The sequence below is a fragment of the Podarcis filfolensis genome (genome assembly GCF_964270895.1).
Source record: "Podarcis filfolensis genome assembly, chromosome: 7".
In the NCBI taxonomy this organism is placed as follows: domain Eukaryota; kingdom Metazoa; phylum Chordata; class Lepidosauria; order Squamata; family Lacertidae; genus Podarcis; species Podarcis filfolensis.
Window position 1 is genome coordinate 81,262,476 of NC_139603.1, and position 26,000 is coordinate 81,288,475.

General features: G+C 46.9%; 2 protein-coding genes across 6 annotated transcripts in view; both read right to left on the reverse strand.

Annotated features, from left to right (window-relative positions):
- Positions 1-26,000, reverse strand: part of ZFAT (zinc finger and AT-hook domain containing) — a 668,318-nt gene that overhangs the window by 18,916 nt on the left and 623,402 nt on the right. The window lies entirely within an intron of this gene.
- Positions 1-26,000, reverse strand: part of ST3GAL1 (ST3 beta-galactoside alpha-2,3-sialyltransferase 1) — a 144,049-nt gene that overhangs the window by 2,774 nt on the left and 115,275 nt on the right. For 4 of the 5 annotated variants that reach the window (XM_083622231.1, XM_083622232.1, XM_083622234.1 and 1 more), the window contains 2 exons: positions 24,669-24,788; positions 17,233-22,385 (listed from right to left, as the gene is read on the reverse strand). In XM_083622231.1, the coding sequence (XP_083478357.1) occupies positions 22,212-22,385; positions 24,669-24,788 (294 nt within the window). In that variant the 3' untranslated portion in view covers positions 17,233-22,211. Of the gene's footprint in view, positions 1-12,293; positions 12,396-17,232; positions 22,386-22,659; positions 24,789-26,000 lie in introns of those variants that run through there. The other variant, XR_014549955.1, reaches the window with a different exon arrangement.

Here is a 26,000-nt window from a genome sequence, read left to right on the forward strand (position 1 = left end):
ATTGTTGGGTCTGGTGAGTGTGTGTGGGCAAAACCAAGTCACAAGCTTGGCTCATTTGCCTGGTGGTTTGAATGCCTCTTTTGATAGAAGTCAAGTGAAGGCAGAGAAGCACACAAGCGACTGTTATCCTTCGGGGCAATTTGAATCTGCTTTGTTGCAGAGTTGTTGCTGGGCGTGTTGCTGGTTTTTTCTGCGGAAATGATTGGGAAGGATCTGTATATATTCCTTTAAAGAGCCCACAGATCTGCCACACTCGAAACCACCCCTCCTTCCATTCAGCACATCTGCCCATTTGTCTAGCTGCTGCTACCAAAGGAGACTCGAAAAGAGATCTTAATGGTGACGCAGAGCAAAGAGACACTCAGGCTGTGAAGCCTTCGTTTCAGCCCAAAGGTCACCAGCCACCATTGCCTGAAGCCTGCTCATCCCTGCTTGAAGTCACTGCACTTTACAGGAGATTTGTAAATAGCCCCAAGGCATCAGCTGAGGCCTTCCTTGGATGACCTCTGAGGATTTTGAGGTTAAAAATGCAATTGATTGGGAAACTCTGTACCTTTGCTTCTTATCAGCCTCTGCCTCAGAGGAGCAGGATGTTCTTGATAAGGCACCAGGAAGAACGGAGCATGTAGCACAGTGGTAAAATGGAATAATCTGTCACATTTTTAATTTAATTTAATTTTTAATTTATTTTATTAAGTTTGCTTGACAACATTACATTGTAATATATGGTATTATGAAAAAAGAGCAAGAATGCAAATCAAAGACAATTCTATACAATACAATTCACCATACATTCTTTTGTATATACATAAGACTTCCCGCCACCCCCAATGTATTTACCTTTTCTATTTTCCAGTTGTATACATGGCTGTTAGGGACGCGGGTGGGGCTGTGGGTTAAACCACGGAGCCTAGGACTTGCCAATCAGAAGGTCAGCTGTTTAAATCCCCGCAACAGGGTGAGCTCCCGTTGCTCGGTCCCTGCTCCCGCCAACCTAGCAGTTCAAAAGCATGTCAAAGTGCAAGTAGATAAATAGGTATCACTCCGGCGGGAAAGTAAACGGCGTTTCTGTGCACTGCTCTGGGTCACCAGAAGCGGCTTAGTCATGCTGGCCACATGACCCGGAAGCTGTACACCGGCTCCCTCGGCCAATAAAGCGAGATGAGTGCCGCAACCCCAGAGTCAGCCACGACTGGACCTAATAATCAAGGGTCCCTTTACCTTTATACATGGCTGTTACTTTAAACTAATTATGTAATCTTAAAATTTATTACTACTTACGAAACCTTTTGCTTTAGTTTTATCTGTCATATATACAGAAATAATTCAAACGCTGTCATAGACACCCCGCCGCTATTGTATTTCATTCAATATTTCTTAAACATATCCCACTTTTGCCCTCACTCAGAGTTGGCTTAATGACGATGGCACAGCAGCCCATGGTGTCTTTGTGATGAGGATGGTGTGAGGGGAATCCCTCTTTACCTCACGCTGTCTCTTTACATAAGGGAACCCTGCTGGCTCAGACCAAAGGTTCATTAGGTCTACCCCCACCCCATGCCAAAGGACATTGGATGGTTTAAAAGGGAGATGTGATAGGTGTGATGCGAGGAAAATACCCAACACCCTTTCGGGTGTTTTTCACCTGCAACCCCTCCTCCTGTCCCCCTCATGTAGCTGATCCTTTAAACGCCCCGTTTTCCAATGCCTGGCTGATGCAACTCCCCAGGCTAGATTACAACCTTTCGTTCCCGTGTTGTATTCTTGCACATGGAGGCATGTGCACCAGGTACGACGCCAAGGATGGGGTCATGCTCCTGTGACCCTCTGACACATGCCTTAAGATCATTCTGCATTCTGATGCAATCTTCAGAAACAGCGGCTCTCTTTCTGCTTGTACAAGTTTTAACCTTCAGTGCATCCTTTAATTGCATATGATCCCCACGTAGCTGTGTACGTTGGTGGGTGTGTTTCTACAGCTCATCTCGCCTCTGGACCTTCTTGCTAATGCCCTCAGAAGCCTCCTTTTGCAATCCGTGACATGTTGGTTTGCCAAACCCCGTTGACTCAGAAATATGTCTGAGGCATTTTCAGCAAGAACTCATTCGGCCCTCGCTTCCTCCGGCGGGGCATATTAGCCAACTCATTGAATCGCAGAATTGTCGAGTGAGGTTCCCTAAAAAGGAGAATTGGCAACTAAAGATGACAGGATATGCAGAGTTAGCAGGTCTAACAAGTAAAAATAAGAGAGCAAGAAGACCAAGAATATAAAGAAGAGTGGGGGGAAATTTGTGGAGTATCTGGAAAATAGCTGTAAACAAGTGAAAAAGCTAGCAGCATTAAGGTAAATTCAACCGTATCATATATCATAAAGGGAGAATAAGGGGAGAAAGTGATCTAAACGGACATATAAGGTATATGCAGAAATGGTGGAGAAATTAAAAGAACCAGGGAAGGTCGATAAGGGAAGTCATTGAATGTTTTTATTAAAAGAAAGATACAAGTGTTGTGTATTGAGTCAAAGGATTTTATATCTGTATTATTATTGTCTGTATTTGCATTAGGGTAAAGTAACTGCCTTTTGGTTCCAGAGGGTACAGCTACTATTGGTTCATTTAAGCTGCTGTATTTGGATCCTCTGTCTTATTGGTTTCCTCCAAAAGGCAGGACTGTGATTGCCTGATATTGTTCCCTCCAAAATGTATCCTTTCTAGCTAGTTCCCTGTCCCTATAAATGTAGCTCTCCCCTCCTCAGTTCTCAGTCTTGTTTGCTGTAATAAAGAAGCGTTACTACAGAACTGTCTCCAGCAGATTATGTCAAGAGAGCTGAAATCACAAACCCCACGTCACAACAACTGACGACGAAGGTGGGATCCGGAATGCTGAGGAGCGGTTAAACGCAGCCCTGCCTCAGAGTCCGGATTGTAGCTAAGAACAAGACTCACTGGCCGGCTGAGAAGACGACCCTGCCCACAGGACAATGGAGAGTCCAAGGGTATTGGAGCCCTTCCAGCCATCAGAGCCCCACACGTGGGAAGACTACGTCGAATGCTTTGAGTTCTTCGCAGTGGCTCAAGGGATCACCGATGCCAGCAAAAGAAGGGCCACATTCCTGAGCTACTGTGGGCCTGAGACCTTCAAGCTGGCCAAGGCATTGCTTGCTCCAGCGAAGCTAAGTGAGACACCTCTCAAAGATATTCTTGCCTGCCTGACAAGCCATTTGGCGCCTACTGAGACCAAGATGGCCCGGCGGTTGGAGTTTCATAAGAGGCAGCAGCGTGCTGGGGAGTCTGTATCTGCATTCCTAGCTGAACTGCGGAAGCTCGCTCAGCACTGCGACTTCCAATGTCTGGAAGAGACTCTCCTGGATCGGTTTATCGGTGGTCTGAGCAGCAAGAAAGCCAGAAGACGCATCGTGGCTAAAGAAGAGGTAACCCTTGCTTCAGCCTTGAAGGAGGCCGCTGCCACGGAGAATTATGAAAGAGAGGAGCTTGATGCCAGTCGCAAGGCCCCTAAGATAGAAGTTGCGCATGCCATGGACGAGCTAGAGGCTACTCCGAGCCAAAGCCCAGTCCGTGGGGTTGAGTCAGTGCGTCAGGCCTGCACAGTGCACAAAGATCACCGAGGCAGGTGCCCTGGTTGTGGCGGAAACCATGAGCGGAAGAGTTGTCGTTTCCGGGATGCTATGTGCCGGACGTGCGGGAAGACAGGTCACATCGCCAGGGTCTGTAGATCGGCGGCGCTGGGAGCGACAGGAGCAACTAGACTGGAGCATCGCAGACCGTCCACGGCAAACCATGTTCTAAAGGACTGCCACTACGTAACGGAGATCAACGGGAGGGTCGTGCAGTTTCCAGCGCAAGGCAAGGCACACGTCAAGGTGAAGATTGAGGGTCAGCTGTGCGACATGGAGGTGGACTCCGGATCTGGATTCACTATCGTGTTGGACCAGACCGCGAGGACATTCTTCCCCAGGGGTAAGTTGCCCCCTCTGGAGCCCTTCCCGGCAACCTTGCAGTCATACTCAGCGGGCCGCATCCATGTCATGGGAATGTGTGCCGTGAGAGTACCGTTCCGGGACAAACAGGCGGTACTCAAACTGGTGATTGCGAAGGGCAGTCGCCCCAGTCTCCTGGGCACTGACTGGTTCCCCGCCCTGGGACTGAGTATATCAGGGCTTAATTCAATCCAAACCTGCCCTGAGATGAGCGAGGCATTATGCAAAGAATTTGCCGGTCTCTTTAATGGAAAACTGGGTTGTTATAAAGGGCCCCCAGTTGACTTCGAATTGGACCCTGGGGTGGCCCCAATCCGACTCAAACCAAGGCGAGTGCCATTTGCACTGCAACCCAAGATCGAAGCAGAGCTGGATAAATTGGTCAAGCAGGGAGTTCTCTCACCCGTGGACTCTGCTAAGTGGGAGACTCCAATCGTCACGCCCCTTAAAGCAAATGGGGAAGTCAGGATCTGTGCAGATTACAAATGTACTATCAATAAGGCACTCAGGGGAAACTCATACCCCATTCCAGTCGTATCACATCTGTTGGCTAAACTGGCTGGGGGCAAGGTGTTCGCCAAAATTGACCTGGCACAAGCTTACCAACAGCTGCCAGTAACCCCACAATCAGCGGAAGCACAGACTATTGTCACACATAAAGGGGCGTTCAGAGTTAACAGATTACAATTTGGAGTTTGTGTGGCCCCAGGGATTTTTCAAGGGCTCATGGAACGTCTGTTAAGAGGTCTGCCGGGGGTCTTGCCATTTTTTGATGACGTTTTGATTGCTGGAAAAGACCCACAGGAACTGGTTGCGCGTGTCCGTGCAGTGTTGCTCAAGTTCAAGGAGGTGGGGTTGCAACTGAAAAAGGAAAAATGCAGTTTTGGGGTGCCAACCGTGGATTTCTTGGGGTTTAAAATTGATGCATCAGGCATCCACCCCACAGATGCTAAGATTAAGGCCATCATCGAGGCACCACGACCACAGAACAAGACGCAGTTGCAGTCGTTCCTGGGACTTATTAACTTTTATCATTCGTTCTTACCCCACAAAGCTTCGGTAGCTGAACCATTACATCGACTGTTGCAGAATAAGAATGTGTGGCGATGGGGGCAGGGGCAGCAGAAGGCTTTTGACTCCTTGCGAGGAATGCTGAGTAGCAGGAGCGTCCTTGCTCATTATGATGAGTCGAAGCCGCTGGTCCTGGCATGTGATGCCTCTCAATACGGCCTGGGGGCGGTGCTGAGTCATAGGGAACCGGATGGGTCGGAAAAGCCCATCTCTTTCTATTCCCGTACGTTGTCGCCCACGGAGCGCAACTATGCTCAAATTGACAAAGAGGCGCTTGCAATTGTGGCAGGAATCAAAAAGTTTCATGATTATGTGTATGGTCGCCATTTCTCCATTGAAACGGACCACAAACCACTGTTAGGGTTGTTCAACCCGAACAAACAAACGCCGCAAATTCTCTCCCCCAGAATGTTGCGTTGGTCTATATTCCTGAACGGGTTCCAGTACACCTTGACCCATGTGCCGGGGAAACGGTTGTGCCACGCTGATGCGCTGAGTCGATTGCCTCTTCCTGGCGGGAGCAGTGTGGATCCTGCTCCAGCGGAGCACATAATGATGCTGGAAACACTTCCGGGGGCTCCTGTAACGGCTACTGATATAGCTGAGAAAACGAGGAAAGATGCTGTTCTCTCCCGTGTGCTCACTTGGGTGGGGAGGGGGTGGCCAGGTGGTCCACATGAAGACAATTTCAGGCCTTATGCGACAAGGCAGCACGAGTTGTCCATGCATAAGGGTTGTCTCCTGTGGGGAGATAGGGTGATCATCCCAGCACCACTGAGAAACAGGGTTCTTGAGACGCTTCACATGGGACACCCGGGAATGGTCAGGATGAAGTCGCTAGCCCGATGTTATGTGTGGTGGCCTGGAATGGACCAGAACATAGAACAATGGGTACGAACATGCAAGGCATGCCAAGAGGTGCGGCCAGAAGTGGCCAGAGCACCAGTTCACTGGTGGGAGCAGTCCAGATCTCCCTGGAGCCGGCTGCACTTAGATTTTGCTGGGCCATTCCAGGGGAAGGTCTTTTTGGTTATTGTCGATGCATAGTCCAAATGGTTAGAAGTGGCGATGGTCCCTAGCATGGCATCAGCTGCCGTAATCAAGGTGTTGAGGCAGCTGTTTGCAACCCACAGGTTACCTGAGACCATTGTATCAGATAATGGGGCAGCTTTTGTATCCCAAGAATACAGGGCATTCTTGGCTGATAACTTCATAAGAGGGGTCACATCCGCGCCCTTTCACCCATCCTCCAATGGGCAGGTTGAGCGCATGGTAAGAACAGCCAAAGAATCCATTGCGCGCTTAATGGAGGGTAACTGGTCAGCTCGCATCGCGCGAATGTTATTTTTGCAGCATGCGACGCCGTGTGCTGCGACGGGCAAGTCGCCAGCTGAGCTGCTCTTGGGTAGAAGACTGGTAACGGTGCTGGATTATGTCCACCCCGATAAAATGCCAAACCGTAATTCAAGAGAAACCCCCCAGGCTGAGGCTGACACAACAAGGTATCTCGCCCCTGAAGATCTGGTCTGGGTGAGGAACTATTCACGAGGTCCGCGGTGGGTGGCTGGTGTGGTCACCCGGACTAGTGGACCAGTGTCCTACTATGTGACCTTGGAAAATGGGCAAGTTTGGAAGAGACATATAGATCAGCTGAGGCGCCGGGCGCTCAGCAGGGAGGGGTCAGATAATTCATCCCTGGCTAACGACGCAGAGCTGCAAGACCAGAGTGAAAATGGCCCAGAGGTGCAGTCACCAGGGGCTTCAGCAAATGAACCAGGGTCTGCTAGTCCTCAGGAGGACGAGGTACAGGTAGGGGACCCTGCGATGTCTGGGACTCCATCTGTTCCTGACGAAACCCCTATAGCACCCCCCCTACCACAGGTAACATCCAATCCAGAACCGGCAACACCTGTTGTCAGGAGATCAAGTAGAAGTTGTAGGCCCCCACAGTACCTGAGAGATTACGTCTGCAGTGCTCACTAGGGGGGGAGGGGTGTTGTGTATTGAGTCAAAGGATTTTATATCTGTATTATTATTGTCTGTATTTGCATTAGGGTAAAGTAACTGCCTTTTGGTTCCAGAGGGTACAGCTACTATTGGTTCATTTAAGCTGCTGTATTTGGATCCTCTGTCTTATTGGTTTCCTCCAAAAGGCAGGACTGTGATTGCCTGATATTGTTCCCTCCAAAATGTATCCTTTGTAGCTAGTTCCCTGTCCCTATAAATGTAGCTCTCCCCTCCTCAGTTCTCAGTCTTGTTTGCTGTAATAAAGAAGCGTTACTACAGAACTGTCTCCAGCAGATTATGTCAAGAGAGCTGAAATCACAAACCCCACGTCACAACACAACAGCAGCAACAATAATTATACCCCACCCATCTGGCTGGGTTTCCCCAGCCACTCTGGGCGGCTCCCAACAGAATATTAAAAGCACAATAAAACAATTGAAAGCACAATAAAACATTAACGGTGGAAATGTATATTGAAAGTGAATGTGGTTTGGAAATGTTAATAATGGAAACTACACACACATACACAAGATTGTCGAGTTAGAAGGGACGCTGAAGGTCATCCAGCCCACTCCAAATAGCACCATCCGTAGCTTCAGGGGAATCTTAAAATTTGCAAAAGTAAACTAAGAGGTCCAGTCATGGCCGACTCTGGGGTTGCGGCGCTCATCTCGCTTTACTGACCGAGGGAGCCGGTGTACAGCTTCCGGGTCATGTGGCCAGCATGACTAAGCTGCTTCTGGTGAACCAGAGCAGCGCACGGAAACGCTGTTTACCTTCCCACTGGAGCGATACCTATTTATCTACTTGCACTTTGATGTGCTTTCGAACTGCTAGGTTGGCAGGAGCAGGGAGCGAGCAACGGGAGCTCACCCCGTTGCGGGGATTCGAACCACCGACCTTCTGATCGGCAAGCCCAAGAGGCTCAGTGGTTTAACCCACAGCACCACCCGTGTCCACCTCTCACTTAGTCTCATTATAAAGGAGATGGAAAGGCGGGCGATATGGAGCTCAATGCCAGTCCGTCTTCATCGCAAAAGTGATGCCAGCTGGGAGCACGTGGCTAAAGCAGACAACCGAAGACACTGACAAGCCAATGGACAGGAAGCCAAGGCAAAGAACAAGCTACATGGAGAGATTCCTCTTGGATGTTATCCCCAATTTAACAGGGTTCCTCTGGGCTCCTTACAAGGCCTTTTTAACCTCCTTTGTTATTTATCTGCATCCTTCAGCTCAGGTTTTCGCTGGGTCTCCCAGTCTGCAGAAGGTATTTTCCTAAGGCAGGGATGGGCAAACTGTGCTCTTCCAGTTTTGTGAACTCCCATCAGCCCCTGCCAGCCTGGCCAGTGGTTGAGAATGATGGGATTTGTAGCCCTATAACATCTGGAAGGTTGTGGGTTCTCCATCCTTTTCCTAATGCACACATCTGAGACAATAAACTTGTGTCTGAGCTGTACCGCTTCAGACTGCAAGAGGGGTTCCTGGGACCGACTGTCCCCCTCTATATAAAGATATAAAAATCACTGCATGTAGAAAGCTAGCCTGTCAAGGAGATAGGGTTAGGTATAATCCTCTCCCTGACACGCTAATTTTCTTAGTTAAGGGTTCCGTTATTTATTCATTTATTTTTGGGTATGGAAGAGCATCGTGCGAGTCTCTGCCTCTAGTATGAAGTGGTACACAATGCCACTTCAGTTTTTGTGTGTGGAATCATTCGATTGGAAATCAAAGAGTTTGCTAAGTTGGAGCATCTGGGCCTCTGACCTGGCAGAAAACAAGCTCATTCCCTGCGGAATGGATTCAGCAAATGAAAAATGGAGGGTTACTCGTGCTTTGCAACAACAGGTGTATTTATTCTCTTAGGGTGGTGGTTACTTATTAAAAAAAGATAAAGAAAAAACTGCCCAGCTCTGCAAGATAGGACTAAACGGCTAAGAGACGCTGATAAGCATCTGAGTTACCGATTAACTCGTTTGCGAGATCCTGAAACTCTAAGATGATTAATCTGAAATGGAGACCAAAACATCAGGCTGTGCCAAAAGGGTTCAAAAGTTTACAAGACAAAGTTATGTTTCATAGATTCTTCAGAGGGTGTAGCACTGTAGCTTATTGAAGTGAACAGCGCCACTGCCCTCCATGGGCAAAAATTCGCAGTGGCTAATATTTGCTACTGCAGAGCTGAGGGTTGGGCAGCATATTTTGAGCAGCGATGAAAGACCTGTAGCTCTCCAAGTCCTTCCTGGGCTTCAGCTCCCATCCATTGCTACCAGTATGGCCAACGGCCAGGGATAATGGAACAGGGAGTCCAGGAACATCTGGAGAACCTGGGGTTCCCTAACCCTGATGCAGTGGAGTGGTAAAAAGCAGGCACATGGGGAGAAATCTGCCCCAAGAACAGCTGCCAGTTGATCCGCCCTTCTGGCATGGGATGGGCAGAGCTCACATCATAGAATTGTCGAGTTGGACTGGACCCCCTTGCAAGTCTGAGCTCATTCTGAGCTTTAACCTGCCTGAACTTCACCCAACAACTGTTGGCTTCTGTTGGGAGCGGGTGGCGCTGTGGTCTAAATCACTCAGCCTCTTGGGGTTGCCAATCAGAAGGTTGGCGGTTCGAATCCCCACGACAGGGTGAGTTCCCATTGCTCTGTCCCAGCTCCTGCCAACCTAGCAGTTTGAAAGCACACCAGTGAAAGTAGATAAATAGGTACCACTACGTCGGGAAGGTAAACGATGTTTTCATGCGCTCTGGTTTCTGTCACAGTGTCCTGTTGCGCCAGAAGCAGTTTAGTCCTGCTGGCCACATGACCCGGAAAGCTGTCTGTGGACAAACACCGGCTCCCTTGGCCTGAAAGCGAGATGAGTGTTGCAACCCTATAGTTGCCTTTGACAGGACTTAACCGTCCAGAGGGTCCTTTGTGCATTTGTACTCCTCCTTTGTGACTCCCCCTTTCTTCCATTTCTTATACATGCCCTTCTTAACTCTCAGCTCTTCTGTAAGCTCCTTATGCAGCCACACCGGTTTCCTTAGACGCCTCCCACTTTTCTTTCTTGTTGGAACTGTCTGCATTTGGCCCTTCAATATTTCACCCTTAAGAAACTCTCACCCATCTGTGACTCCCTTCTCTTTGAGTATTTCCGACCTTGGGATCTCACCTTTGGATTTTTGAAATTGGCCTTCTTAAAGTCCAGAGTGCATGTCTGACTACATAATGATGATGATGATAATAATAATAATAATAATAATAATAATAATAATAATAAAATAATAATAATAATAATAATAATAATAATAATAATAATAATAATAATAAAAAAATACCCCACCACTCTGGGCGGCTTCCAACTGAATATTAAAAACAATACAGCATCAGAAATTAAGAACTTCCCTAAACAGGGCCACCTTCAGTTGTCTTTTAAAAGTAAAATAGTTGTTTATTTCCTTGACATCTGAAGGGAGGGCGTTCCACAGGGCAGGTGCCACTACCAAGAAGGCCCTCTGTCTGGTTTCCTGTAACTTGGCTTCTTGCAGTGAGGGAACCGCCAGAAGGCCCTCAGCGCTGGACCTCAGTGTCTGGGCAGAACGATGGGGGTGAAGACGCTCCTTCAGGTATACAGGACCGAGGCTGTTTAGGGCTTTAAAGGTCAGCACCCACACTCAGCTTTCCCTTACCTCCGTATTGTGAAACCCAGGAGGACACAATCAATACTTTTCAAGTTTTCAAGAACTTCCACTTCATCGATCAGTACTTCCCTGTTGGTGAGGACCAGGTCCGAGTTAGACGATCCCCTTCTTGATTCTTCCACCGTCTGGAAAATGAAATTGTCAAGAGAGGCAAAGGAGGATGAAATATACTCAGAGTCGCAAAGTGATTTCATGCTCTTTATTCAGCTCATAGTGGTGAGGAGGAATGAATGTCCCCTCAAAGTATCTGCTTTATATACATTATTTACACAATGGGCTGCACATGATTGGCTAATTCTGGAATTCTACTGTAAGCCAATCAGGTTGTGGATTCACTTCTATCTGGAGCATGATTGGGTGGTTCCTGCCAACAAATCATACTGCTGCATTGTTCTAGGACCAATCAGACTGCTGCATTCTGAATCCTATTGTTCTAGTACCAATCAGACTGCTGCAGTTTGGATCCTATTCAACTCAGTACATAACACCGGAATTTGTCAGACCTTACATTCTTGACAGAATTTGAGTTCCAACAAATATCGTTATAGGATCTCTTAATATGAGGAAATTCACAGGGTGGGTACCACTCCTGAGAAAGCCCCTTGCCTGGTTCCCAGGTTTAAATAAACAATAAATGTAAAGGGTGGCTGAGAAAATGTATATGAACTACTTCAAACACTTTTTAAACTGTTCTATAAATGTTTATTATCGTGATCATCGTCATGCAAGTTGGTTGATATGGTTCATAATTGGTGGATGAGCAGGCAAGATTGATTTGAATGCAAAGACTCGCACATACCCTCCCACAATTTTTCCCCCTGGATGACCTTCTCGGACTTCTGTTACAATAAGGTCCTATGATTAATTGGCATCATTGTCGGTGACATCAAGGCAAAAACAGGAAAGAGAAGAGAGGGGAAAATATTTGCATGTCCTGGAATCCATCCTGTTGTTGCAGGTGTGTCGGAAAGAAGCGATTCAGTTCTTCTCATGAGCCGGACATCTAGATGAATGGCGATGCTCGTCTTGTTGTGCAAACAGATACAAGAACAAATGTTCCTCACTCAAGAGATTAACCTAAAGATTTTCCCCAACCAAAGCAGGAAATTTGCGGTAAAAGCGTTCCTGATTGGTGGCCGTTTGGCCTCTGCTCAAAGACCACTACAGAAGGAGAGGCAACAGCTTCCTAGCTGATCCCATCACAATTCTGGTTCTAAACGCAGCATAAGGGGTCTCAGTATAGTATAGCACAGTATAGTATAGTATAGTATAGTGTATTTTAATATGGGGTTTTAGAGTTTTTAGGGGTTTTAGAATGTTTTATGTAGTTTTGTAGTAGTTTTATGTAGTTTTATGTAGTTGTGGTAGTTTTATGTAGTTTTTATGTAGTTTTATGTAGTTTTTCAATTTCATTGTTCTGCATGGGACAATGACAATAAAGATATCGTATATCGTTTAACGTATATCGTATATCGAGCTGTTTGTGAGACCAGATCTCTGCTCTGGGATGAGGAAAGGCCAAACAACAACCACCACCTATTTATACCCCGCCCATCTGGCTCTGTTTCCCCAGCCACTTTGGGCAGCTCCCAACCGAATATTAAAAACACAATACAGCATTAAACATTAAAAACTTCCCTAAACAGCGCTGCCTTCAGATGTCTTTTAAAAGCAAGGTAGTTGCTTATTGCCTTGACATCTGCTAAGAGTGCTAAGCGGCATTAGGAGACCCCTAGAGGTTTATCGGGACGTGGGTGGCGCTGTGGGTTAAACCACAGAGCCTAGGGTTTGCCGATCAGAAGGTCGGCAGTTCAAATCCCTGCGACGGGGTGAGCTCCCGTTGCTCAGTCCCAGCTCTTGCCCACCTAGCAGTTTGAAAGCACGTCAAGTACAAGTAGATAAATAGGTACCACTCTGGTGGGAAGGTAAATGGCATTTCCGTGCACTGCTCTGGTTCACCAGAAGCTGTTTAGTCATGCTGGCCACATGACCCGGAAGCTGTATGCCAGCTCCCTCGGCCATTAAAGTGAGATGAGCTCCGCAACCCCAGAGTCGTCCGCAACTGGACCTAATGGTCAGGAGTCCCTTTACCTTTTAGAGGTTTATCAGTCCATCCATCTTCACTGGGGGGTCTCTGGGAACTGTAGTTCTGCAAGGGGAATAGGCCTCTCCTAACATCTCGCAGCACCCTAAACAAACTGCAGCCCCCAGATTTCTTTGGGTGTTTAAAGTGCTATCATACCACACGGCACAAATGTGACCTGAAGTCTTCTTGCAAAGCTCTGGTTGAAAAGGAAAGATCCCCATTCTCGTTTTTGAACATGTTTCAGATCATAAACTTTTTTTTGAGGGTGTGTGTGTTGGACAGCGGTGGTGAGGGTGAGGAGGAGGGAGGGAATTGGGTGCATTTCAATAACTCCGACAGAAATAGATTGCAATTGGTTAAATCGTTTGGTGTAGGTTTAGTTCTCACAAACAGTGAATCAGGTGAAAATCCTGGGTCTCCACTTCAGAAATGTAGTGTGTGTGTGAGACGGAAGAGGACTCCAATGGGCGAATGCCCTTCCATAACAAATCAATCAACCCATCAATCAATTTTGCAGCTTTTCCTTCAAGGCAGGAGTCCGCCGTGATCAAAGGAGCACAGCGCACTCTAGTGGACACAGCAAAATATGACAACTAGCTTTCGTTTATAGAGTGGACAGTACTGCCCCCTGGGGGTAAAATGGATTTATGGGGGGGGGGGGAGTAAGATGCATGGGGCAGCTGTGGGTGCAAATGATTCTCAGACTTCAGAAAGCTGGTATCACTTGACCAAGTTCCTCAAGTTGGTTGAATTCCTTAATTTTATATATATATAAATACCAGGCAGAATTCCATGTCCTTTGAACATGCTCGTTGAGCTGCTTTGGGTTTCCTCCTCACTTCTCCATTGGACCGGATTGACATTCCTAAAACAACTGTCACTGTTAACTGTTTGCCTAATTAATTGCAAGCCATTAAGGTGGTTATCAACTGATCCTAGCTGGCTCATTGATCTGACCATATGCTGAGCGGGGGTTTCTTTGTGTGCAGGAAGGGGAAGCAGAACTCAGCCAACAGCTGTGAACCTTGGCAAAACTGAGGCCAGGAGTTTGCAGCAATAAAACTGCAAGCACCTTTGCAAAGCTAAGCAGGGTCCAGTATGGTTTCAAATTGGATGGGTGACAGCGTGTGCAGAATCCTGCATTGCAGTGGGTTGGACAAGATGACCCTCATAGTTCCTTCTTATTCTATCACTCTATGAAGTCACAGTTACTGTAACATGCTCTGCGTTTTGAACATAGGAATATAGTTCGCTGCTTTATATGGAGTCATACTGTTCATTTATTATCTGCACTGACAGCAGCTCCTTCAGGATTTGAGGTAGGAGATGTTTCCAGCCCTACCTAGAGAAGCCGGGGATTGAATTTGGGACCTTCTGCATACAAAGCAAGAAACTGATGATTCTTGGTGCCAACAGCTGTCGGGTAGGAGTCACCCCTGCCTTTTTAAAAAACAAAACAAAACTGTACAGTTCAGAAAGGCCTTTGGAAAGTGTGTTTTTACAAACCAGTTTGATTTTAGTACATCATTATGTCTATTTCTATCCTGCCTTTTCCCAGGCCGGCACTCAAGCCAGAATCAATAGACGTCAATAAGGAAAAACTCAGTTTGTCCTCTCCCTCTGCCTTATCAATAATAATAATAATAATAATAATAATAATAATAATAATAATAATAATAATGTTAATTTATTATTTGTACCCCGCCCATCTGACTGGGTTTCTCCAGCCACTCTGAGTGGCTTCCAACAAAGATTAAAAATACATTAAAATGTCACACATTAAAAACTTCCCTGAACAGGGCTGCCTTCAGATGTCTTCTAAATGTTAGGTAGTTGTTTATCTCTTTGACATCTGATGGGAGGGCGTTCCACAGGGCGGGCGCCACTACCGAGGATTTGGTTAATTCAATAAGAAACAATATTATTTTAATATTCATCTCACCCAAAACAGTAATGGGCTTCTGTCAGAGCTGCCCGAGGTCCCAGCTCACAAAGGACCAACGCCGCTTTGTTGTTAAGTACGAAAGTCTTTATTGAAGTTCAGTTTCACTTCCAGAGCCGCAGCGTGCAGCTCTACGTCTCAAACTCTAGATCGCTGATGCTCCGTCTGAATCTCCTCCCCCCAGACACCAGTTTAAGACTCTAGCCTTGCTCCACCTCTTCCTCTGTTCTTTCCGCCTCTGGTTCCGCCTGTCCGCCGGGGTCTCGCCCTTTCTAGCCTCTTCTGACGCTGATTCCCCTGAGGCTTCTCCCTCCCTCCGGCGGGCTTTAGGAGCTGGTTCCCCATCTGGGTCTCCTGCTGTTCCCCGCGCCTGTACATTTGAACTTGGCGCGTGCGCCCAGCCGGCAACTTTCCTCCTGACCGTTTCACTGCTGCTGTCACTGCTTCCCCCTTCGGGGAGGCTAGCTGCAACTGACCTCCCCTCCGTTCCCCCACTCTCCGATGGAGGCGTGGTCAGCCCTGACTCATCTTCTCTCCCCGCTGGAGGAGACGCTGGTCCTGACACATGTGACTTTTCCCCCCCACTACGCTCTGGTGGGGAAACTGGTCCTGATCCCCCGCTGCTGCTTTGGGGTTCCCCGCTGGCTCCTTGTTTCTGGTGTGTCTCCCCTGGGACCCCCCTTGCCCTGACCGTCGGCACCCCCTTCTGGGAATCTTCTGATTCGCTGGAGAAGCTCATGGAATCTCTCGGGTCACTGTCATACTCCCCTACGCTGCCCTCGGATTCTTCCCCTTCGCTCTCCATTTCCTCTCTCCCCTGTGCTCCTGCTCCCGAGCCCCTGACAGCTTCATTTTATCCTATGCTTAAAATCATACTCAGCCAATTTTTATTGTACCTACTTGGTGTGTGGGTGACACACACACACACACACACACACACACACACACATATATATGTAAAGGTAAAGGACCCCTGGACGGTTGAGTCCAGTCAAAGGCTGGGGTTGCGGCGCTCATCTTGCTTTCAGGCCAAGGGAGCCGGTGTTTGTCCTCAGCTAGCTATCCAGGTCATGTGGCCAGCATGACTAAACCGCTTCTGGTGCAACGGGACACAGTGACGGAAACCAGAGTGCACGAAAACACTGTTTACTGTCCCGCCGCAGCAGTACCTATTTATCTACTTACACTGGCATGCTTTCGAACTGCTAGGTTGGCAGGAGCTGGGACAGAGCAACGGGAGCGCACCCCGTCACGGGGATTTGAACCGCTGACCTTCTGATCGGCAAGCCCGAGGCTCGGTGGTTTAGACCACAGCGCCACCCGTGTCCACACACACACACAGACGTGTGTGTTTACCACATGGTGCCTTCTCTTTAATTTGCTTTTATTTTTATTTTTTTAATAACACCACCTTTATGGATATGCTATTGCCGTTTTTAACCCAGGTTTCTGTTACTTTGTGTTACACTGCCTTGGTGTATTGTTATTAATCGAAAGCGCAGTTTATATGTAAGTAAATCAGAAAGATGTGTTCCTAGTTTATGGAATTTTCTTCCAAGCCAGTTTAGACTCCTTTAAGCAAAGATTAGACAAACTCCAAGGAGATTAGGCCTATCCCAACCATGATAATACAACTGTACCATTCAGAGGAGGTGTATGATACAAGTATTGTTTTTCATTCCTCTCTCTCCCCTTGCGTATGTGAGAGGGAGAAATCAGTTTAAAAAACAACATATGGCATGATATTATTTCTTTCACAGGTATTGAGGCACATAGTCACTTTGTGCCATCTGTATCTGCAAATGTCTGGCACGTTTAAGACTATATAGAACTGTGAGGAGCAGGTTAGCAATAAATCACACAGCGCCAGTGAAGGCAACTTTTTATTCAAGGAAACAGGGATGGCTCTGGAAGGCACAGCATTTTGTCCTGGTGGATCTTGCCCCTATTCTCTAAGTCTCCTCCTTCCCTGGGTCCTTCTCAAGCAATCTGAGACTTTGTAGTCTTGTCTGTTTCTGCTCCTTGCTCTTCACACCGCTACTGGTCCTGGGAGACCAGCAGGGAGGGGAACTGGCTGCAGGATGGGAAGACCCCCTGGCTTCTGCAGCAGCCTATCTTATCTCTGCCTCTTGACACCCCCTCCTCTCCAGCCTGCTTCTGATTTCTCTCTGCCACATACACCCCCAGCTCACTAACCCCTGTTCATCGCCCTGCTACCAATCCCCAAATACAGTCGCACTGTAGATTTGTATAACAGCATCACTATATTGGCAGTTTTATTTTCAGTTCCTTTCCTAACAACCCATAGCACGGAATCTGATTCTTCACAGCTGCCACACACTCAATGAACAATTTAACCAATTAACTGACCGCAAGCTCCTGCGGCCACCGAGCACAATTTATTTAATCAGACGCCGAGTCTAATAAAGAGGCCTTCGAGAGGGACGGGTGATTACAATACAAAAATTTATTTGAAGTCATTTGCATCGTATTGAAAATGTCAACAATAAATAAGTCGCCAAATAAAACAAAGTGATCCTTCATTTGGAGAGAGAAAAGTGATCATATAAAGAGTAGTATAAGAAAGAAAGATAGATAGAAAGAAGACTTTGACGACAACCCTGGAGACAAGTGTCAAAGAAATTTGGCTTTGCTCAAAACACCCACACCTACACATAAATACTTTAAAAAGATAATTTAGCAGGGACACTTCAGCGCTATTGGGCAACACCAGTAATTGAACCAGGTATTTCTGTATGCAAAGCTCTACTTTTGAGCTACAGTTCTTTCCTCAAAAGGGGAGCTTGCAGGGTCTGGCACCTGACCCTTGCCCCCACCGACATTTCTGTGATTAAGGTCACCAACTGATCAGGAAACCTATCTAGGCCTGCTCCTCCGCCTTGAACACCCGCTCCACCTTCAAAATAATTGGTGGGTAAAAGCTTCTGCGCAGAATGGAAGGTTGCAGCCAACAGCTCAGGCAGACCCTGTTGAAATGGATTTAAATTAGGCAATTGAGTTCAGCGCACCTGCCCATTGCCTCCAGTTCAAGTTGTTCTTAAAGGCACAAGAGCACAAGTAGGTGTATATATATATAAAGTTGGTAACCCTCGCTGCGATCATAGCAGGAAGACAGCTATAGAGTGTTACTGGTTACTAGAGTTTTGCTGGAAAATGAGAAAACCCTTGTCATTTTGACTGTCATATTAGCTTCCATTTTTAATCAATAAATCACTGATCACCTGGTATCAGAAAAGTGAGAAATGCTAGCTTTGCTGCCTAGAGGTAAACAGAGACAATGTCGCCTTCTTCTCAGCCAAGCGGAGAAGATGCACTTTCTGAACGCTCACGAAAGCTACTGGACAAAGAATCTCACCCATTAAAGCAGGGCTGGTCTGTGACCACTGGACCTGCTTGCTGGGAGTCCATCTCCAAACAATGCCCAAAGCCCTGTTTTTTAAAGGCTCAAATATCGAAGCAAGGGATTTTTGGGTACGTGCGCCTAAGTTGCTTGGGAACTTGCAGCCTTGCCAAATCAGACGCCAGAAGTATAAGCAGAACGCAGAAGAGAATTCTGCAAAAAGCAGCGACACGACCCAATAGGGAAGGGAGAAGGGGGAGAAATTATACCCACTCAACAAACACACCTTGATTTAAAAACGATAAGCCGACAAGTTTCTTAAGAGTGATTTCTTTCCTTAAAAAAATAATACCACAGGTTCCGGAAGAAGAAGAAAACATTATGGAGGATAACCAAATAAGCAGCTCTTTTGAGAACATTTTATTTATGTTCTTATGCTCCAAGCTCTGCTGAGGTGGGCTGGTGAATAGTTTGATTGAGCTAAGGGTGGCAGTTTGTCTCCGCCTTCCGGCAGGGATTCTTGCGCCAGGACAGGCAGAAATCCAACCGGGGAAGCTGCTTCTCATCACAACATTTGGGAGCTTAGGGAAAGCTTTCCCTGTTGGATGTTTCCCTGGCTTGTGGGAAACAAAGGCATCAATCTGAGCTCTCACTGAGACTGAGTGAGGACAGTGCAGTCTCTGCCCCTGACTAGAGAGCAGGGGTTGCTAACACACACAAACACACAACCTGCAGCCCTCATGGCTAAGTGAGAAAACCCATAAGCATTTCTGCCTGCTCAGACATTTACAGGGACGTTCTCCTTCCTACGAACTTCCACTTTCTATCCTTCCTTCATTACTGCCTTCCTTCGCTACTCCATATGTTTTCATTCTCCCTACCAACCTAGAACTTTTTATCTTTCTTTTTAAAAGAAACACAATACATATATTCACATACTTGATTGAAAAAACCCCCTCAAAATACTGGAACAAGGAATAAGGTAAAGGTAAAGGGACCCCTGACCATTAGGTCCAGTCGTGACCGACTCTGGGGTTGCGGCGCTCATCTCGCTTTAGTGGCCGAGGGAGCTGGTGTACAGCTTCCGGGTCATGTGGCCAGCATGACTAAGCCGCTTCTGGCGAACCAGAGCAGCGCACGGAAACGCCATTTACCTTCCCACCGGAGTGGTACCTATTCATCTACTTGTACTTTGAAGTGCTTTTGAACTGCTAGGTTGGCAGAAGCAGGGACCGAGCAACGGGAGCTCACCCCGTCGTGGGGATTCGAACCTCCGACCTTCTGATCTGCAAGTCCTAGGCTCTGTGGTTCAACCCACAGCGCCACTCGCGTCCCGGAACAAGGAATAAATTAAGCCTATTTCACAATTCTGACCCAGTCCCAGATTGTGCTCAGGGTAAGTGCACCACCCGAAGCCAAGCCATGTGTCTCAGTTCTTTCTGTCCTTGCAGGGAAGAAGGTTTTTCCAGATCTCATGCAATGATGAACCAGACTTCCTTTTAAAGGGGGACGGGACATCAGGGACTGAAACTAGAATCTTTCACATGCATCTCAAGTGCCTCTGAGCTCAGTCCTCCTCGGGTGCTAACTATAAATTGATTTATTCGGATGTTGTTCCGACCCTATAAGCTCAGAGTACGATGTTGAAAAAAACAACATTATTTCCAGTCTGTAAAATAGGGTTCCCAATTAATTGGGGCAGTCTGGCCTGCTCTTGTGCATTTTGAGCCGCGACCCTGATCTGCAGGCGACGCTTCCCACAATGTGGAGATAAGAATTAGCCGCTTGCGGATCATGTTGCTGTGAAAGGCACAGGCGCAGAGGCGGGCAAAAGGAACTGGCAACCCTGCCAGGGAATCTAAACGATTCTGGGGCAGACAATAATATCCTTGCTGCGGCACTCGTTTCGAACAGGTTTCGAACTACACCTGCGCCACGAAATTAACGACGGCAACCCACTGGGGCTAAGGGTCAAGTGGCAAGTTTTCAAAAGACGTCATTAAATCTGGCCGCTCTTGTTTTGAGGGAAAAGCAACCATCCTGATCCCCACGTTCGTCCCCTTCCTGCTGAAATACAGCTGGTTTATGCATTCTTATTTATTTAAAAATAATAATTGTGTTTATTCTCAGATGTCGGTTGCCCGTAAGAACTCAAAAGCCTTGTACGAGATATTTCGGAGAGTTTTTCAGAAAGGGTTTCTCTCTCCTTTTTATAGCGACAATTAAAATAGATACGCACTATTTATTTATTTTAAAAGGAAGTAAGAAGGGAGCATAACCATCTGGATTTTCAGGACAAAGAATCACTGTGACCGCCCCCCCCAACGTCCCCTCAAGAGGTCCCACGACCAGCGCCACGAGGCGACTTTAACGTGGATCTGCCCATCACCATTTTCTTGAAACCGCCACACGGTCGTCTTCCTAACAGTCTCACAATTAGTTCCTGTGGCAAATGCTTCGTTAAGGACAGCTTCCCCTCACTTCATTCTCCGGAAGAGGATGCTTTCTACAACGTTCCAGACCAATCTCTTCCAGTCACCTTCACTTAAGGGCCTTGTCAACTGTGGAGATCATCCCTTTTTTCATTCTTTATAAGGTTCCTGATGGTGCGATCCTTTGCTTGCCTGCGCAGAAGTAAGCTGCATGGAGTTCGCTGGGGACTTACTCCCAAGTAATCCCATTCCCTGGCCACGGATCTCACATCTTGATTCTGCTCACTCCTCCGATGTAGCCCTTGAACAATATCCTCCTGAGGTGGAGACAATTTCCTTCCATTTCAGGACAATTTCACACAGGAGCCACCTACTACAGAAGTAAAAAATAGAAGCCAAAAAAAAAATCTTCTTTTTTAAATTAAAAAACCCACATTCTTTTAAAATAAGGCAAAAACGTTTCTCTCTCTCATAAACAAAACTGAAACCTGACTGTTGCTCGCGAACCTTTCAAGTAGACTGAAGAAAGCTGTCGATAAAAAAAACCGATGACGGTAAGTAGCGTTGAACTTTGGTCAGTTATTTCCCTATATATATATATATATGTAAAAAAGGTTTAATCGAGGGATTTCAGTCTCGGTGAGAGCCGAACAAGACAAAACGACTCTCCCTTTTGTATTCTTGATATTTCAGAAAGGCACATGTCAATGACAAAAATTTATAGAGATATAAAAATAACTTCATTTCTCTGATTGGTAGCAGAGTCGAAAGCTCAGAAGTGGCGAGAAAGACATTTTTAAAAGGTAAACAATAGTGACTAGTTTACTCCAGCTTCTTATATCTTCATATTCAACCCCCCCCCCCAAATCTTTTCCCTCCTTAATTATGGCTATGAAGAAGAGCAAATACATTTCACACAGGGGGGGAAAATCCACAGTAATAACTGGAAAGTGTTTCATTCAAAATTCCCAGCTCTTGGCAAATGGAATAATGGAATCATAATATTTTAGAGTTGAAAGGGACCCCCAAGGGCCATCTAGTCCAACCCCCTGCAATGGAGGAATCTCAGCTAAAGCTGGTGCCAATTTTTGCCGGCTGGTGACAAATGCACACTTGATCATAATGCAGTATGGGAGCTCGGAGGTCTTGCAAGGACGCAGCTCCTGGGAGAAGATAAAAAACAGAATTAGCTCCTTTTTGAGGTAATTTGTGAACGGAGAGGGTGTTTCACATCCACTGTTGTCAGGAATGAAATCCAGCATCTCTTTCGCTGTGTTTTCGGTCCCAGAGAAAATGAAAGCTCAAGATATGCGTTCTCAGAAAGACGAAAGGGGGTTGGGCGTTGGGATCTAACTTTTGTTTCCTTTAACTTGCACAAGGCAAGATTTACAGAGTGGAAATGTCTCACGAAAGGGAGAGTGACGAAGCAGGAAGAGGAATCCTCCCACATCCTTCAAACGGTAAAGAAATCTCGGGAACCCAGCAATGCCGCTTGCAATCGGCAACCCGGCGGTCGTTCCTGGCTTTGTCGGCTAAGGCGTGAGATACAGTCAACTCCGAGACCCCTTTTGTTTCGGCAAAAGTCTCTGTATTCCCCATAAGTCAGAAATCACAGCGCTCCCCGTGACCGGGGTCATCTGCCCTTGAAAAAGCGTACTTTGTCGGCCGAGGCAAGAGTCAACGTTACGTTGGATTCAAAATCCCCGTCGTGGACGCCCGTCTGGCGGAAAGCCCCGGCTGATGGGTTGTTTTCCCAGTAGTGGTGCCAGTTCCCTTTGCTGTCGGCTCCGAAGCCGTAAAGGTCCACCTGCGGGGGGAAAAAGAAAAGAATTCTGAAGAAGTCTCGGTCTTTAAAGCTCTGAACGGCTTCGGCCCAGTATACCTAAAGGAGCGTCTCCACCCCCATCGTTCTGCCCGGACACTGAGGTCCAGCGCTGAGGGCCTTCTGGCGGTTCCCTCATTGCGAGAAGCCAAGTTACAGGGAACCAGGCAGAGGACCTTCTCGGTGGTGGCACCCGCCCTCCCATAGATGTCAAAGAGATAAACAACTACCTGACATTTAGAAGAAATCTGAAGGCAGCCCTGTTCAGGGAAGTTTTTAATGAGTGACATTTTAATGTACAGTGGTAACTCGGGTTAAGTACTTAATTTGTTCCGGAGGTCCATTCTTAACCTGAAACTGTTCTTAACCTGAAGCATCACTTTAGCTAATGGGGCCTCCTGCTGCCACTGCGCTGCCAGAGCACAATTTCTGTTCTCATCCTGAAGCAAAGTTCTTAACCTGAGGTACTATTTCTGGGTTAGTGGAAACCTGTAACCTGAAGCGTATGTAACCTGAAGCGTATGTAACCTGAGGTACCACTGTATTTTTAATCTTTGTTGGAATTCGTCCAGAGTGGCTGGGGAAACCCAGCCAGATGGGCAGGGTACAAATAAATTACTATTATTATTATTATTATTATTATTATTATTATTATTATATCAGGCCAGAGGCCCATCTAAGTTCAGCATCCTGTTCTCAAAGTGGTCAACCAGATGAGTCTAAGGGAAGCTCACAAGCTGAACTGAGCACAGGATCCCCTCCCCACTTCCCAGAAACTAGTTTTCAGAGGCACTGATAGCTCTGTCCTCCACAAATTTGTCCTCTTTTAAAGCCATCCGAGTTGGTGACAACGTGTATCTCATATAGTATTCAATCTCTTTCCCCATTTCCATGGACGGAAGCCCTCTGCAAGATCATGTGATGAGGGGAGAGCAGGAAAGAGATTCCTGACCCTTCCATCTCCTTCTCAACCCCAGCTTCATCACCTTCCCCAAGCAGAGAAGGAGCCCATCTGCAGAGGTTGAGCTTCCCAACATATCTCCAATCTCCCCACTACATGATAGTAATTGTGTGGGGGGGAGAAGAATGAATGAATCGGGTTTAAGTCATGTACAGTGGTACCTCGGGTTACAGACACTTCAGGTTACAGACTCCACTAACCCAGAAATAGTACCTTGGGTTAAGAACTTTGTTTCAGGATGAGAACAGAAATCGCGCAGCAGCAGCAGGAGGCCCCATTTGCTAAAGTGGTACCTCAGGTTAAGAACAGTTTCAGGTTAAGAACGGACCTCCAGAACGAATTAAGTTCTTAACCCGAGGTACCACTGTACCTGAACAAATTAAACCCAGGATGGTTAAGTCCAGTTGAAGGCAACCATGGGGTTGTGGCGCTCATCTCGCTTTCAGGCCGAGGGAGCCGCCATTTGTCCACAGACAGCTTTCTGGGTCATGTGGCCAGCATGACTAAACCGCTTCTGGTGCAACGGGACACCGCGATGGAAACCAGAGCGCACGGAAACGCCATTTACCTTCCCACCACAGCTGTACCTATTTATCTACTTGCATTGCTGTGCTTTTGAACTGCTAGGTTGGCAGGAGCTGGGACAGAGCAATGGGAGCTCACCCCGTCGCAGGGATTCGAACCACCGACCTTCTGATCGGCAAGCCCAAGAGGCTCAGTGGTTTACACCACAGCGCCACCCGTGTACCTGAATAACCCAGAACTGGCACTCAGCATCTATTTTTACCCTCACCGCAGGGGTTGTGAGGTCTGCTCCGGTAGTTTACTATTAGGAAAAATCCGGTCCCTCCTCTCTCTCATTTTCTTTTCTATGCCAAAGGAGGAGTTTGAAAGCCTCTGCTTTTGATTTAAAACTAACCACAGTTCCTTGTGACCTCTGGATCCAGCAACTGTGGTTTGTTTAAATAAACTGTGTGAGCCTTGTTCACTCCCATCTGTTCTGTGAGGAGGCGGCTAGAAGCTTTCATTTTTGCTCGGTTACCTGAACTTGGTTACATCTGAACTTGGAGAATTAGCCCATATTCGCACCTCATTCAGAATGTGAATTATGTGCAGAATAAAGTGGCAGTATCACGTCTCATGAATTGGAAGCGGTGGTTCTATGATGTCTGCAACGCTCACAAGCTCTCCAGGGATCTGTGCTTGGTTTAGAAAGTGGAAGCTTTTGTGCTCCCCCTTGAGAGGGCATAGTGGCAAACCACAGTTTCCCATGATGTCTACACCGAGAGCCCTAGCATTGCACGTACCTCATCGCAGATGTGAAGAGCAAATATAACTGACAGGAAGCCTGTTGAGGGGTATCTCCCATGATGATGCAGCCAGTTATCATAAACGTATTTTATGAAGAAGGGGTGATAAATCAGGATCTGCACAGAATGAATCAACAGGCCTTGTTAGTTTGGTTGCAGATACAACACGGATGCAAAAAAGGTCGCCAAGACGAGATATGAAATTGGACAAGGTTAGAAGTCGCTGACTTCAAGTGCAAATTTGCAGTAAAAGGTGGGGTTTCAAAATCAGAATTTATGCATTTATTCACCTGCCTTATCATATAAAAACCAGGATGGGTCAGAACCTTTAGAACATGAGTGGCCCTTGTGGTCCTTCGAATGCGATTGGACTCTGCCTCAAACTCCTATCAGCCCCAGGCAATACAGTGGTACCTTGGGTTACATATGCTTCAGGTTACATACGCTTTAGGTTACAGACTCCGCTAACCCAGAAATAGTACCTCGGGTTAAGAACTTTGCTTCAGGATGAGAACAGAAATCATGCGGCGGCGCAGCAGCAGCAGGAGGCCCCATTAGCTAAAGTGGTGCTTCAGGTTAAGAACAGTTTTAGGTTAAGAACGGACCTCCGGAACGAATTAAGTACTTAACCCGAGGTACCACTGTAAACTAGAGCTTTCCAAACTTTTCATGTTGGGGGACACACTTTTTAGACATGCATCATTTTGCGACACAGTAATTCAGTTTTACTAGCAAACCGAAGGTTCAACTGACCCCATTCCAGGAGCGTTCATGCGACACACCTACACACTAACGTGTCGCGACACAGTTTGGAAAGCTCCACAATAAACGAACAGTTCAAGGAAATGCTAGATGTGCAGTTCCCATCACCACCAGTGAGTGGAGATGCAGCCATGCCACTGAACTGCTAGCTTGGTTCCTGCTTCTTCTTATGGTTACAGGGTGGGAATTTTGAACAGCATCACTTTGCAAGCCGCCTTTGAAACTTTGGCTCATTCCCCCCCCCCCCATGATATGGGGTTTGTAGTAAGGGTGGAGGGATCTGTAAATTTTTGTTCCTCCCCCCCCCTTTTACATGTGTTCATTCATAAATCAATTTCACATTTCTACAGTCACCTGAGAGAGTAAAAAAAATAAAATCCTGTACAAAAATCTTCCTATAAAATGCGTATTGTTAAATGTTTCATTGCAAAGTAGGTACTGGGGCTGGAGCTCTGCTTTGTTCGAAGAATGCCCCGAGTTCAATTCTAAGCATCCCTACGTAGAGCTGGGAATGTCCCTTTTAAGAAAAGAAAAAACAAAAACACGGAGAGCAGCTGCCAGTCAGTG